Raw genomic sequence first — 12,798 nt, forward strand, 5'->3', positions numbered from 1 at the left:
TAAAAAAGAAAGAAAGATTTTCTAGGACTCTGAGAATTGTCTATAGGACTTAAACTACAATCTGCAGTGGAGTTCCCAGGCCAGAGAAGACATTATTTATATATCAACGATGATAATAAATAATAGGATTTTCACATGCACTTGTATATTGTAATCTTAAATGATTTTAACCCCAAATAAATTTGGATTTTAATTGCCCAAAATGTATGCACATGCACATACGTTAATTTCTTGTGGACTTTCAATGTATCTTCTATTTTCATGACATGCAGGTGTGCATATCATTATGGAAATACAAAACATGGTAAAAGTAAGGGTGCATGAATTATAAGTGCTTATGTTGAAGACATATGTCACAATCTCACTAACACCATGTCATTCATCTGGGAAACATGACATTTACATTTCTAATTTCTAGGCTGAAGAAACAGGGGATAAACTCCAGAGCCTAAATCAGCAGAATTACAGACATATTAACAGGTCAAAGGTTTAAATCTACGGCAGAAACATTTCACCATCAGTGACAAAAGTGCTTTGTAAAGAAATAAGAGCCTAAAAGAAAACCATAAAAGTTGTCTTTTTCTTGTGTTCCTAAAGTCAGAGTCTCTGCTGGTGTGGACGACTTGTCTGTTTTTGTGTTCAGAAACATCAGACTCCCACAGCAGACCAGACTCCTCCTGGACTCTGGTGTCTGATGAAGTCTCCTCTTTCATTTCGAGTACTGGGCAAAAGGAGAGTGTTCATTGACTTTGCTCTGCAGAGATGAAAGAGAGACACAGTAAAGAGAAGGGTTAAGAGAAAGAAACAACCCCTAATAACCTGCGACTTGATGCCGATGTCTGTACTGGACGTGTGATATTACAAACCTACTCTACCAAACTGAACAAAGTTTTACAGTGAGTGGGTGCGTATAACTGCTACAGTGCCACATTTCAGTCCTTCAAGACATCCACCTTAAATAAACAGTGAAGCTGAGCAACAGCAGGGTACAGAATCTTCTTCTCTCAAGACCGACACTGACACTTTCCAACATACCTGAGATAGTTGGCGAATATTGTGAATATTCCCCTTGAAAAAATCTGGTAAATGTTAAAATGTGTTTGATTTTTGTTGAAGAGCTCCGCAGGCAAGGAAAATGAAATTCAACATGCCATAAAATTCCTTTGTGTTTTGTTAGTTTTTTAAAGGCACAAATCTTTTTAAACACTGTGTATTTGATTTTCTCATACAAATAAATATAAACAAAAATGTTTTGTCCTTTCTCGGGCAGAAAAAGATATAAGCAATATTAAAATAAACCAAGTTTGTTGACATACTGCAAGAAATTTAATCCATTCGATTCTTATTAAAAAATAGTCCACCAACAACAAGACCTACTGCAATAGTCTGGTCCCTCACTTGTTTTTGGTGTGTGTGTGTTTTTTTTAAAGGTAACAGGTCCAGTCACTTATTAAACCTATAAGTTATATTTAGACTCAAATATTGTTAATAATGAGCTGTGGTTTACATTGTACACTCTGTTCTAACCCAATGCAATGTCCTGAACATGTTTTACAGCATCTGCAGTCGTGTGGCAATAAAGATTTATAGACAGCTGCCAACAGGTCTCAATGGGGTGTTTTGCTTTTACTTCTGCAGAGACATTGTCTCATTTATGAGAAGCCCTGATTCTTAGTTACACTTTCACTTAAATCATTTAGGGTCTGTGAATACTTGCTGACACGCTGATGGAGAGCCAATGATAAACTTTCGTTTCCCAATGAGGTGCTTAGTGGTCACACGTTCACCATACACTGACCTGTTTGTTAAGACTTGAAGTCAGCTTTCCTGTTGTGTAAAAAATAAGAGAGCAACAAACCACTGTGCTCACTGCTGAGGGGAAAGGAAGAAATGACACATCCACTGCTTTAAATGCAAGCCTTCACACACTGCCAGGGTTCACAGTTCAGTATATGAAGTGAGACTAATGTACTGCTGCCAAGTTACACCTTGTGTGTGTTGTTGGTGTTGCCCCCTGCTGGTGTAGATACAAAAGGGTTGCACACACCAGGAAAAACCTTTCAATATTATTTTTGTCATATCATTGTTTACTGTGTTTTTCCCTTTGGGTTTTTAGTTTCATGCATTTTATTTGTTAGTTTCCTTCTTGCCTTGTCTAAATGTGGTTGCAACTGGACAAGATGCTCAAGTGTTATGCAAGTTTGTGTCATGTGAAAATGGCATTACATAAATACACTGCCCGTCCCAAAAAAAAGTCACCACTTGGATTTAACTAAGCTAAAAGGTAAGAGCCTCCCATTGGATAATTACTGCATGGATGATTATGTTATTAAGTTATTTAACCCTAACTGATGCAGTCTCATTTCTTAAACAACCATGTTGGAAGACGCACTCTGTGGTCGTGGAGAAGATGTTAATCAGTTTCAGAAGGGTCAAATAAAATAAAACATCTAAGGAGATTGCTGAGACTACTAAAATTGGGTTAAGAACTGTCCAACGCATTATTAAAGACTGAAAGGACAGTGGGGAACCATCATCTTCAAGGAAGAAAAGTGGTCCAACGTGACCACAGAGTCCAGTCCTTAACCCACTGAGAATATTTGAAAAATGAATGCAACTCTGGACGGAAATAAATGTTGTGACATTGCAGATATTGAATCAATGCCACATCAAATACGTGTGGAAATCAAAGCTAAAGGCGGTCCAACGAAATATTAGAGTGTGTGACTTTTTTTTTTGGACGGGCAGTGTATAAAACAGTACGTTTTCTAACTCACCATTGGCACATCTTCAAGTCTTTCAAAGTTGGGTCTTGATGATCTGACACATTTCACAGTGGCGACCACCAGCACGAGGGCGAGGATAATACAGAAGATGCAGATGATGGCCACGAGGCCGGGGTTTTCTGCCAAGTCACCTTTTTGTTGATCGTGTGAAACACCTGAAGAAGACACAATCACATCATGAGCTCCTTAACAGATGAAATTGTGACCACTGGATGAAAATATCATCACCTCCATCCCAGAAATGACACAGATACATTTCATCTCAGTGTGGACAGATGGTGGTGTCGGATGATAAGTTAACCTTTGGCTCTGACCTGGGCTGGTCGTGTTCACGGTGGTTCCGGTGTTGTTCGGCGAAGCTGAGGCCTGTGGGGTTGTCGACCCGTGGGAAACTGTATCGTTGGGCGTCTGGTTGGTCATTGTAGTCTCAGAAGGACGACTGGTCTGGGTCTCACTTGTCGTACTGGGTGTTTTTTGAGAAGTCGGCGGTGGTGGTGATGATGACATTTTTTCTGAAGTGACTGAAGATATACTCGGGTGCATGGTAGTTGGATGCTGCGTTGTGGCAGTTTTCGTAGCTGATGAAGTGACATCAGTTTTCGTTATCGCTGACGAAGTAGTGGTGGGATTAGCATCTGTGGTTGAACTTGTCACAGGTTGAGTTTCAGGGGCAGTGGGGGCGGTACCTGCAGAGAGACAAATCGCAATAAGTGATCAGACCTAATGGAGATAAGGCTGGAAAGAGTGTATTTGTAGGCCTTTCAAAGGCAAAGCTGAAATTTTATACTAAAAGCAGAGACACAGCGGATACAGAGACACAGCGGATGCACAGACAGCGGCTGTGGATCAACCTTAAGTCACAAAACTAATAGAAAAACTCCATACAGCTAAACTGAACTGAAAAAGAATAATTCCAGGAAGTGATTCAGTTTAGTTTGTTCACTTAAAAGATTCATTCTTATAAATAAATTGTTTGCAGATGACAAAACATGGTACATCACTGAAGTTCCACCACTGAACATCAACAAAGGCTTCACCGTCAGGTGGTGTTGACAAAAAGTGTTAATGTTATTGTGTTAATTAAGTGTTAATGCTGAACTTGCATCATTTATTTAAAGCTCTTGTTGTAGGCTTTAAAAAAACAAAAAAAAAAAAAAACATGTTTTATTTTCCAGAGGATCCTTGCTGTGAACCAATTTACAGTTTCCTCAGACTCTTGTAACCATGTGGATTAAACCTGTTTCTACGGATAGCTGGAATTGATTTACTTACATCCAAAACACAAGTAAAATGTATGTTGAAATAGAGCAAGTTGGCAGAAGAACTAAACTATGTCAATAGAGGAAGCATCCACTGGTGAAGACTGTGTGGTATGACCGAAAGTCACAGCTTGAAAATCAAACTTGAGGTGACGGTGACATTTTGTCTGTAGGGGCTGTATAGTAACAGTCCTGTGTTTGGTAGCTGTAAGGTGTCACTGGTGGTTTTCACAGTAGATGAAACAACATAGTTTTTCCTTATCACGGCCAAGGTGACTCCTGTCATTAGGTCTATGTCTTACTTTGAGATTTAGCCGAGACTGTTGACTGTGCTCAGTGAGGTAGAATTAATTAAAAGCCTGTAAGGTAATGATTTGTGGTCGCTCGTAACGCAGGTGGAACGCTAGTATTGTGTATGTGTGTGTGCATTTATGTGTTTGCATAAGTATCAGACACCGCAGTAAGTTTAACCAAGGAGCTCTCTCACTGATCAAATATTTGCATCAGCTTCCCCCCAGACGTGACCTTCCCATTTCCTTTAACGTCCTATGATTTACTGTTCGCAGTTCATATTTCACCATTGTTAAGTATATTGGATAAAATGCTGAGTGACAAACTTTGACATGGATTTAAGAGCAAAACATGTGCTTGAATAAAAAAGTTTTTTTATTACTGTAAGAAAGGTTTTTTTTTAACAAAACCCTGGCCTCAACTACTGATGAATGTTTTAATTCTAAGGTGTCAAAACTGTTAAAAAATAGAAGTATTTCCTGCATATTGAGGGAAAACCTGCAACCAGACTACCTCAGACAAACCGACTGAACCTCCCACTCACAGCAGTAAGTTTCCTGTTTGCATAACTTTGCATCTTTACAAGACTTAAACCTAACGTTTAGGCAAATTGTCAAACAAGCAAACCAACAGTGAAAGCGTGAAATATTGACTTACTTCTAGAAACTGTCACAGCAAACAGGAACACCAACACCAACACCACAGTGAGGTGCATCGCTGCAGGCATGTTGAGACAGGGAAAAGACTGACAATCATCACGGCTACGATCAACCACACACAGACGCACAAGCGCATTACATCCTTGACAGCAGGATGTGTTGAGCACCGGAGGAGGAGTGCTCTAAAAGTTGGGTTGGTGCATATCAAACCTTTCATCAATGTTTAAACAGGGCTCTGTGTTTGCTAAAAGCTCCATTCTGCTATTGTTATTCAGACCAATGCAGCCTGCAGGTTTCATTTCTAACACATTCAGATGACATTTAAGTTACATTTATGTATTACTGCTGCTGGGTGCTCGAACGTGTGATGATCCAAATTACCCCAAGGTGAACACTGAAGCTTTTTTTCTGTTGCATATAACTTGATGTCTTATTTTCTGTGCAGAAGAAAGATGACGGAAAAGATAAAAAAAAAAAATTAAAAAAACATAACCATGATTTATGTTAAATGCAATTTATTTTACATTATTTGCTAAATTTCAAGTTGTTTTATTTTCTCGCTGCCATGTTTTTTTTTAAATAAATTAAACTGATCGTAAAATTCAACAATAAAAAAAGCAAAAACAATAAAACCAGTATAATAAAATTTCATGTAAGTCATTACAGACCTCTGACACATAAAAGGTGCATATTTCCTGTTGACACAATTTCTGCAGTTTATTATTATCACGGAAACTGATTATGGTCTGAACTGCCAAAACTAAACTGGAGATATGGAGTACAGAGTATCATGAAATTTTTACAGTCACTGCTGTAAAACTACCGTTTGAAAATACTGTTAAGTAATTTCACATCTTCAGTCCATCAGGAATTCAGTTATACAGTTTAGGATTCTGTGAAATATAAAATATAGACCTTCTTATATTTAACAATAACCAGGTTATAGTTTCACAATCATGCAGCATCGCATAGGGACCTCAAAGAGATAAACTGAAGACCAGGTAGAGATCATTTGGCGTATAGCACTGACACTGGACCACATATTAAGGCAAAGGTTATTACAGGTAAGATCGGTTGGCATTAAAAACACAGCAGCTGTTTCACATCAATAAGTATTCTTACATATCAAACCAGAAAATAAAATAAAAAAGATTGAAACAAAAGGAATGATACTCTGTTAGATTTGAGCTATTCAAAAGTTTGGGTACAACAACACAACAAAGACAATACTTTGTTTAGAAGTTAACTGTCTGTGGGCGTCATCAGCCTCCCACTTTAACCAACCCAACAACTGGAAAGTGGATTCAGTTGCAGTGGTTTAGGGCAGTGAAGCAGCTTTTTCTTCCCTGAATGCTCCTACAGGAGTAAACATCAGTCAGACATACAGAGACACAAGGGTGATGTGCTCCAACACCTCAGCATCCACATCCCCTCCGAGTCCAGACAAACACATGGTCGATTTAAACATGAGAGAGGAGTGATTTTGTTGGATGGAGAAAAAACCATCAGAATAATTTAAACTGTAGTGCAGCAGACAATGGTCTTACAGCATCTTGCAAAGGAGGAGACGAATTTAACAGAAACAGCAAAATGTTCTTTTGCTTCCAATGGAAACCTCACAGCTGAGCAGGACCGTTAAGTTTTCTCCTTCAGAGGTTCGGACGCTTCCTTCTTCACATCCACAGCGCTGCTGTCTGACGCCAGGTCAGCGTGCGGACTGTCGTCCTGTCGGCACAACACAAACCAGAACACACAGCAACCTAATCAATATCACATCACTCATTTAACTTATCAGCACGATGAACAACACAATTAATGAGAAAATTACAATACGACTATTTAAAAAAGTAGTTACTCTTATAGTGATTTATTATTTTGCCACTTAAATTACTTGATGTAGTGTAGATAAAAGAGGCACAATGATAAACAAAAACAGTGTTAAAAACATATGATTTTAAATGGTTAAAATAATAATAATGATAATAATTCACACACAAATTTCCCCGCAAGTAACATTTGTAGGTTAATACTTCAGTTAAATAACAAGTGAATTGTGGAAACTATCCAGAACACATTGAGGAGAATATCCCTATATTCACCCATGACACTGACTTACTCTGTGCTTGAGGTAGGAGAGGTACGTGTCCCACCCTAACGTGATAAAGTTGATGTACAGGACGCGATATTTGGGCGAGAGGAAGTAAAAGTTGATCATCTGAGCTGCAGGCCAAACACACCAGTCCGCCTGCCGGGGAAAGAGCAACACTGATTAGCATAAACAAACCCGGACAGATTACCCAGCGCAAACATTGTTAAACTGTGAGAAGAGGAGGGAAGTGCACTCTGTCAGCTGCCCGAGCGAAGAAATCAATCCAGGACTCGGGCCAAACTGGTAAACATGGGCAGTGTCTGGGAGGTTGTATTTGCTCTGTCAGTCACTCTCCAACGAGCCGCCAAGATTTGGAGGAACAGGTGATTTAGAGGAAACCACCATTAATGTAAAAAAAACACGACTGTCAAGAATCAAATCAAATCACAATTAGCGTATCAACTGTTCAGTGGTCATAGATCACTGACTTTGATGTTTTACCACTTTAAGTCAATTCATTGGTTCCCAACCTTTTCTCCCATCCACAACTCCTTCCTGCACAGATGCATCAATAGTATAAAGTGATCAATTTCAGTCTTTTATTTACAAAAATAAACAGCAGTTGCAGGTTTTTGTTTCCATTATCTTTGTTTTTACGTAATTTTGATTATCCAATTGGATGTGTAATTGGGATTTTAAAATGTTGATAAGCACAAATCTAATTTTGATAACATCACAACCTCAGAACAGACAAAGCTCTGTGGACCCCCTGAGAGGGGGGCCTGGACCCCAGGTTGGGAACCAATAATCAGTTTATATACTGAACAATTTGTGCTAAATTTAATGAAATCTCTTAAGGGAATTACTAAGATATCGGGTTCATGAGTAAGGGACAAACCCACATATGGACAACCCAAATTCTTCCAGTTATGACTCTTGCAGGTGTGGAGGTATGAAAAGCTGCCATGTCAACTTTCCATCGAGTGATAAGATGTGATGTGACGATAAGGTGAACGATAAGGTGAATGCGTGAGCATCTCCATCTGCAGGTCCGACCCCGACAGATGTACTTGCCTTATAGAATTCCCAGAACTTGTCTCTGAACTCCTCCCATCCTTCGGAGACGGTGTGCCCCTCCATGACTCCCATGCCTGCAATAAACAAAGTCGTCTGTCAGATGTGCGTCAGTGCCACGCTTCAGAAAAAACAACTTTAGATAAGCTTCGAGGCTGAGGATGGACTCTTATAAAACAATGACTGACGGTCTCAAACACAACATCGGTCAAATTTACAGTTTATCACAGACGACCTTTGGACTCCACCTCTGATATTGACAAACGCCTTCTTTTGTCTTACCTCAGCCATGTCTTTAGGAGCGAACTTTGACTCTGTAGACTGTGTCTTACGTGTATGTGACTCTATGAGTCAACTGCTTGCGTGTTAACACCCTGGTGTACGTTGAGGGTGTGTATGTGTGCGCTGAGAATGGAAAGGAGATGAATTCTTCTGAAAGTCTTCTCACCTATAAAATACCACAAGCCGATGGATGGCGAGGCGATCAGCTGGTCCACCAGGACCTTCTTTCCGACCGTGTGCATCGCTTTGCCCACGTAGACTCTGTCCAACCAGGAGTACCAGTAGTGCAGCAATGGACCCATGGAGCAACCCACTGCAATCATACGACCTGTAGAGGGACAGTGATAAGAGACTGATTGATTAATGGTCTCTTATTCTTTATTAGGAGATTTGAGAGGAGTGACGTCAGAAAAATTAGGCTGAGAGTTTACACTCGTGTTGCTGTTTTGATTCAAAGTACACACAAAGCATACACCCAGGTCTGCTGCACCTGCAACTTAAGTCAGCAGTGAGTCACAAAGTTGCAGAGTGCACTCGTGCATCACTGGAACTACGGCTGACACAGTCATGAAATCTCAGTTGATGATTAATTGCCACACAATTAACTGCAATGAACGATTTAATGCGGATGCCAGTTATTAGAAATGAAGCCACCCGAGATAAACAGTTTATAGTGCTCCACTCATGTGTCAATAAACCATAGCAGAAGAAAGGGGTGCAACGTGATGATGTCATTAAAAGAGCGCCATTCAAGCCTCAAACAGTGGAAAACGACGAGGAAATAGTGATGGAAATATGACGTTTCATCCAGCTGTTTTTATACAGATGAATGGGAATGGATTGTGGACAAAATGCAAAAATAATTGAATTGGCTCAAATAATTGCAAGCAGGCAGCTGTACAGTACAGTATAATAATTGTGACAGGCCTAACTGCAACAAGGTGAGAAGTTCAGACAAGATAAGACACGGAAAATGTTCTTTAAGAAACAAAAATGGGCTCGAAAAACATGTACCCAAAAAAGATTAAAATAATTATGAATCACTATATAAAGACAATGTTTATGGGTGCCATTAATTAGTGGACCATACATGAAGATAACTGAAAGTATCCAGGGAATTAAACATGGTATACTGGAGAGTGGTTGTGTGATAGTAGTTGAAGTAGCAGGTGGTCATTACTCAAATCTAAGAAATTTCCCAGTGGACAAAACTGTTTTGTAGAACTGAGAAGCCACCCAGATGCTGATGCAACTATTGTAGATATATTCATCATCATTAAAAGTGTATTCAACTTAACCTTAGTGTGCAATCATTGTTTGATTTATTACTACAGAAACTGTTTAATTCATCAAAATCACAACTATTGCCAAAAACTAAAAGCCATTACAATACATTCATTTTTTCAGATGCTGATTTCCAAAGCGACTGAGAGCTTTCAGCTTTTGTCAAACCAATCTTTTATGAAGCTACAGCAACTCCTTACAGGTCAGGAAATCTCTAGCGTCTCTTAAATGTCGGCCAAGAGAGGAGTTACTTCATCAGTTTAAGAGAGTCAGGGCCAAACACAGGACGAGTGACTCTGACAAGCTTGTTTTGTCTACACAGGATTGATTAGAAACAGTCTGAGAGGACTTTGACTGAAGGGCTGAATCTGAAGTTGTTCTCTGTGTTGGGATGTCAAAGAACGGAGATCAAAGAGAGATGCAAAAACAGAAGGATGTGAATGTTTGAGGATTGTGGCACAGTTGGTCATTTCATGTGAGTTGTACATTACCTGTTCTGCCCCAGTCTCTGACTTTGCCCGGCTCCCTGCGGATCTCCCGGCTCTGCTGCAGGAGGTCTCCCAGCCCCAGCATGCCTCCTCCACTCAGGGTGTTAGTGAGCAGCAGGTACCGCCCCTGGAAAAGTGGTCGCCAGAAGAACTGTATGCGAACCAAGAACTCTTTACCCGCCTGGGGAAGCATGATGTCTGGACCGCAGAGGACAAACTGTCATCTGCAGAAGAAACATAACTTATTATCTGCTTCAAAATACCACATACAATACAGATGTGCTTGTGCTCAGTGTGTGTGTACAAATGTATTACTTGTCTGTTGATATTGATGTTGGCAATATGCAATACCTTCAACACAACGGTATCAAAATAAAAGTATCTAATATTCCACATGCCCCAGTCACAAAATATCATCACAAAAACATGATAAACAAATAAAACTATACAAGGGCTTCAAACTGCTTTACTATATACACATTTAATATAACATTATTAAAAAAGTAATTTTAAACAACTTTAAATATCTATTCAGATAATTCATTTGGGAATCAGAGGGGACGGCTTCAACAATTCAAGGAAGTGATGATGGTCCCCCCTCTTGGTCCTAAACTGATCAATACAATTCATCAGTGAATGTTTAGTCTCAGTAATAAACCAACTAGTTAATTTCAAAGGTACCACTGTTTTTGTTAAACAGGTGATGATTTTATATTGATATTTTTACATCTTGCTTGTGACTGGACAAATAAAGTGTTTGGTCTCTTCAGGTAATAAATACTGACACAGTTTTGAGATAAGGTTGCATCAGTGCAGCAACAACGATTGCACTTATTGACTTGAGTTGAATTAAATTCAACTTTCACACATTATTTTCTTTAAATTGTGAATAATGTGTTTCTGTTTCTATTCTATTTATATACACCTTGTATTCTATATTGTGTGTGACTGTCTTTAGAGATGACATAAGTTACTGTCAGACAGACGCTGTCGGTACCGAGCAGCAGCCACCGACAACCGTACAAGTGTCACGTTTTCTAACAGGCAAAACACAAGCACTGACACTGACACTGACCTCGGTGTACATACACAAATATATAAATTAATCAATCAATCCAGTTTGTTCTTTACAATAAAAAAGCACATGAACGTTGTTGCGTGAAACAAACCGATGAGTGACGTGAGGTCCAAGCCGGTGCTGCCGCTGAAGTCCGTTTCACAATCGATGCGTGTTTCCCGTCTCCTTCTCCCGGGTTTAACCTTCCCCCGAACAACAACCACTCGTCTTTACGGTGTTTAGCCTGAGTCCCACCTTACTACAAAAACAAATAGTTATATTTACTTACACAAATATTTAACTTTACCTAAGCACTACCTACAATTTACATGCGATGCACAATATCTGAAGGTGGAACAGACTTCGGCACAGGCCCGGTTGACAGTGTTTGGTAAATGTTTGAGCGCCATCTGGTGGCGTGGAGGAACAATGGTCTGCTGCGCTCCCATAGTAAATACTGAAAATGAACTAAATTGTTGTTTTTACATGATTGATTTGAAAATTTGAAATACAAAACATCTATTTATGGGACGGCTTTTCAACAGAGAAGATATTTTACAAACCTATGAGAATTTAATAAGAAATGTGAAACCAAATATTTTTTGTTAGGTTGCCAGATTATGGAAAATTCTCCTCCTCCCCCAGCATGATGTTAATTACAGACCTCTCTGATTAAGTATGTGACCACTTGTTTTTCCTCAGCGGAAACAGCTGCAGTAGGCCTACACCTGGACCAAAATTCATGCTTAAATTCAGATTTACAGTGGCTGACTTGATGGATTGTAAAACTCCTGACAAACTCATTTATGACTGCAGCTGACTAACTTTTGATCATTAGCCACAATGACCCATTATTATTGTCAGACTAACATTTATCACCGTATTCCTCCTTTATAGCAATATCTACAACTTTTTGCTGACATAACATTGCAGTCTGCAGGCGAGTGGCTCCTCCCTGTGTTTCCTCTCTGTACTGCTGAGAATCATGAATAAAAGCAAAACTATCCATCACCATTTTAATTTTTGAGATATGATTGTTATTCTGCAGTTATATGTTACTAACTTTAATATTGCTATGAGTGTACTGCAACATTCCTGTCATGTTGCCGTAACTGTGCAGTCCAGGGTGAACTAAAGATTTTGTTAGAGTGACATTTGTTTTATTTTCATCCCTCTTGTATGGTGGTGGTTGATCTATAGGCAAAAGCTCAATGCTCAACCCAAGAGTTTTAAACAAAGAAATTAGGTAAAAATCCAATGACACTATACTGTTCCTACTTATCTTGGAGTGCCCACATTGCCACCCAATTATTCCAAAAATAAAACTAAATAGACTATATTATATAGCGGCTATATAATATAGTCTATTTAGTTTTATTTAGTCTATACAAAAAAAAAAAAAAACTCTAAGAAAAAATAGAACACTACAATACTAACTTAAATAGCCAACAAAATTAATCAAGACAAAGAAAATATTCAGGAAAATCTTATATTCAAGACAAATACATATAATAAATACAGCAGACAAC

The 12,798-nt window shown here is 39.0% G+C and overlaps 2 protein-coding genes across 2 annotated transcripts; both read right to left on the reverse strand.

The window, feature by feature from the left end:
* Positions 1-221: 221 nt before the first annotated feature.
* Positions 222-5,139, reverse strand: cist1 (colon, intestine and stomach enriched 1). The gene is made up of 4 exons (XM_085775435.1): positions 4,994-5,139; positions 3,101-3,472; positions 2,778-2,941; positions 222-754 (listed from the first exon to the last, which is right to left on the reverse strand). Exons 1-4 carry the CDS (start codon positions 5,061-5,063, stop codon positions 710-712), a joined length of 651 nt encoding a protein of 216 aa, XP_085631561.1. The 5' UTR covers positions 5,064-5,139; the 3' UTR covers positions 222-709.
* A 357-nt stretch (positions 5,140-5,496) lies between these two features.
* Positions 5,497-11,643, reverse strand: mpv17l2 (MPV17 mitochondrial inner membrane protein like 2). The gene is made up of 6 exons (XM_085774734.1): positions 11,382-11,643; positions 10,216-10,436; positions 8,607-8,768; positions 8,159-8,235; positions 7,112-7,240; positions 5,497-6,720 (listed from the first exon to the last, which is right to left on the reverse strand). Exons 2-6 carry the CDS (start codon positions 10,403-10,405, stop codon positions 6,631-6,633), a joined length of 648 nt encoding a protein of 215 aa, XP_085630860.1. The 5' UTR covers positions 10,406-10,436; positions 11,382-11,643; the 3' UTR covers positions 5,497-6,630.
* Between the last annotated feature and the right edge of the window lie 1,155 nt (positions 11,644-12,798).

Source organism: Trachurus japonicus, chromosome 4 (assembly GCF_045865225.1).
Source record: "Trachurus japonicus isolate A0001 chromosome 4, Traja_1.0".
NCBI lineage: Eukaryota > Metazoa > Chordata > Actinopteri > Carangiformes > Carangidae > Trachurus > Trachurus japonicus.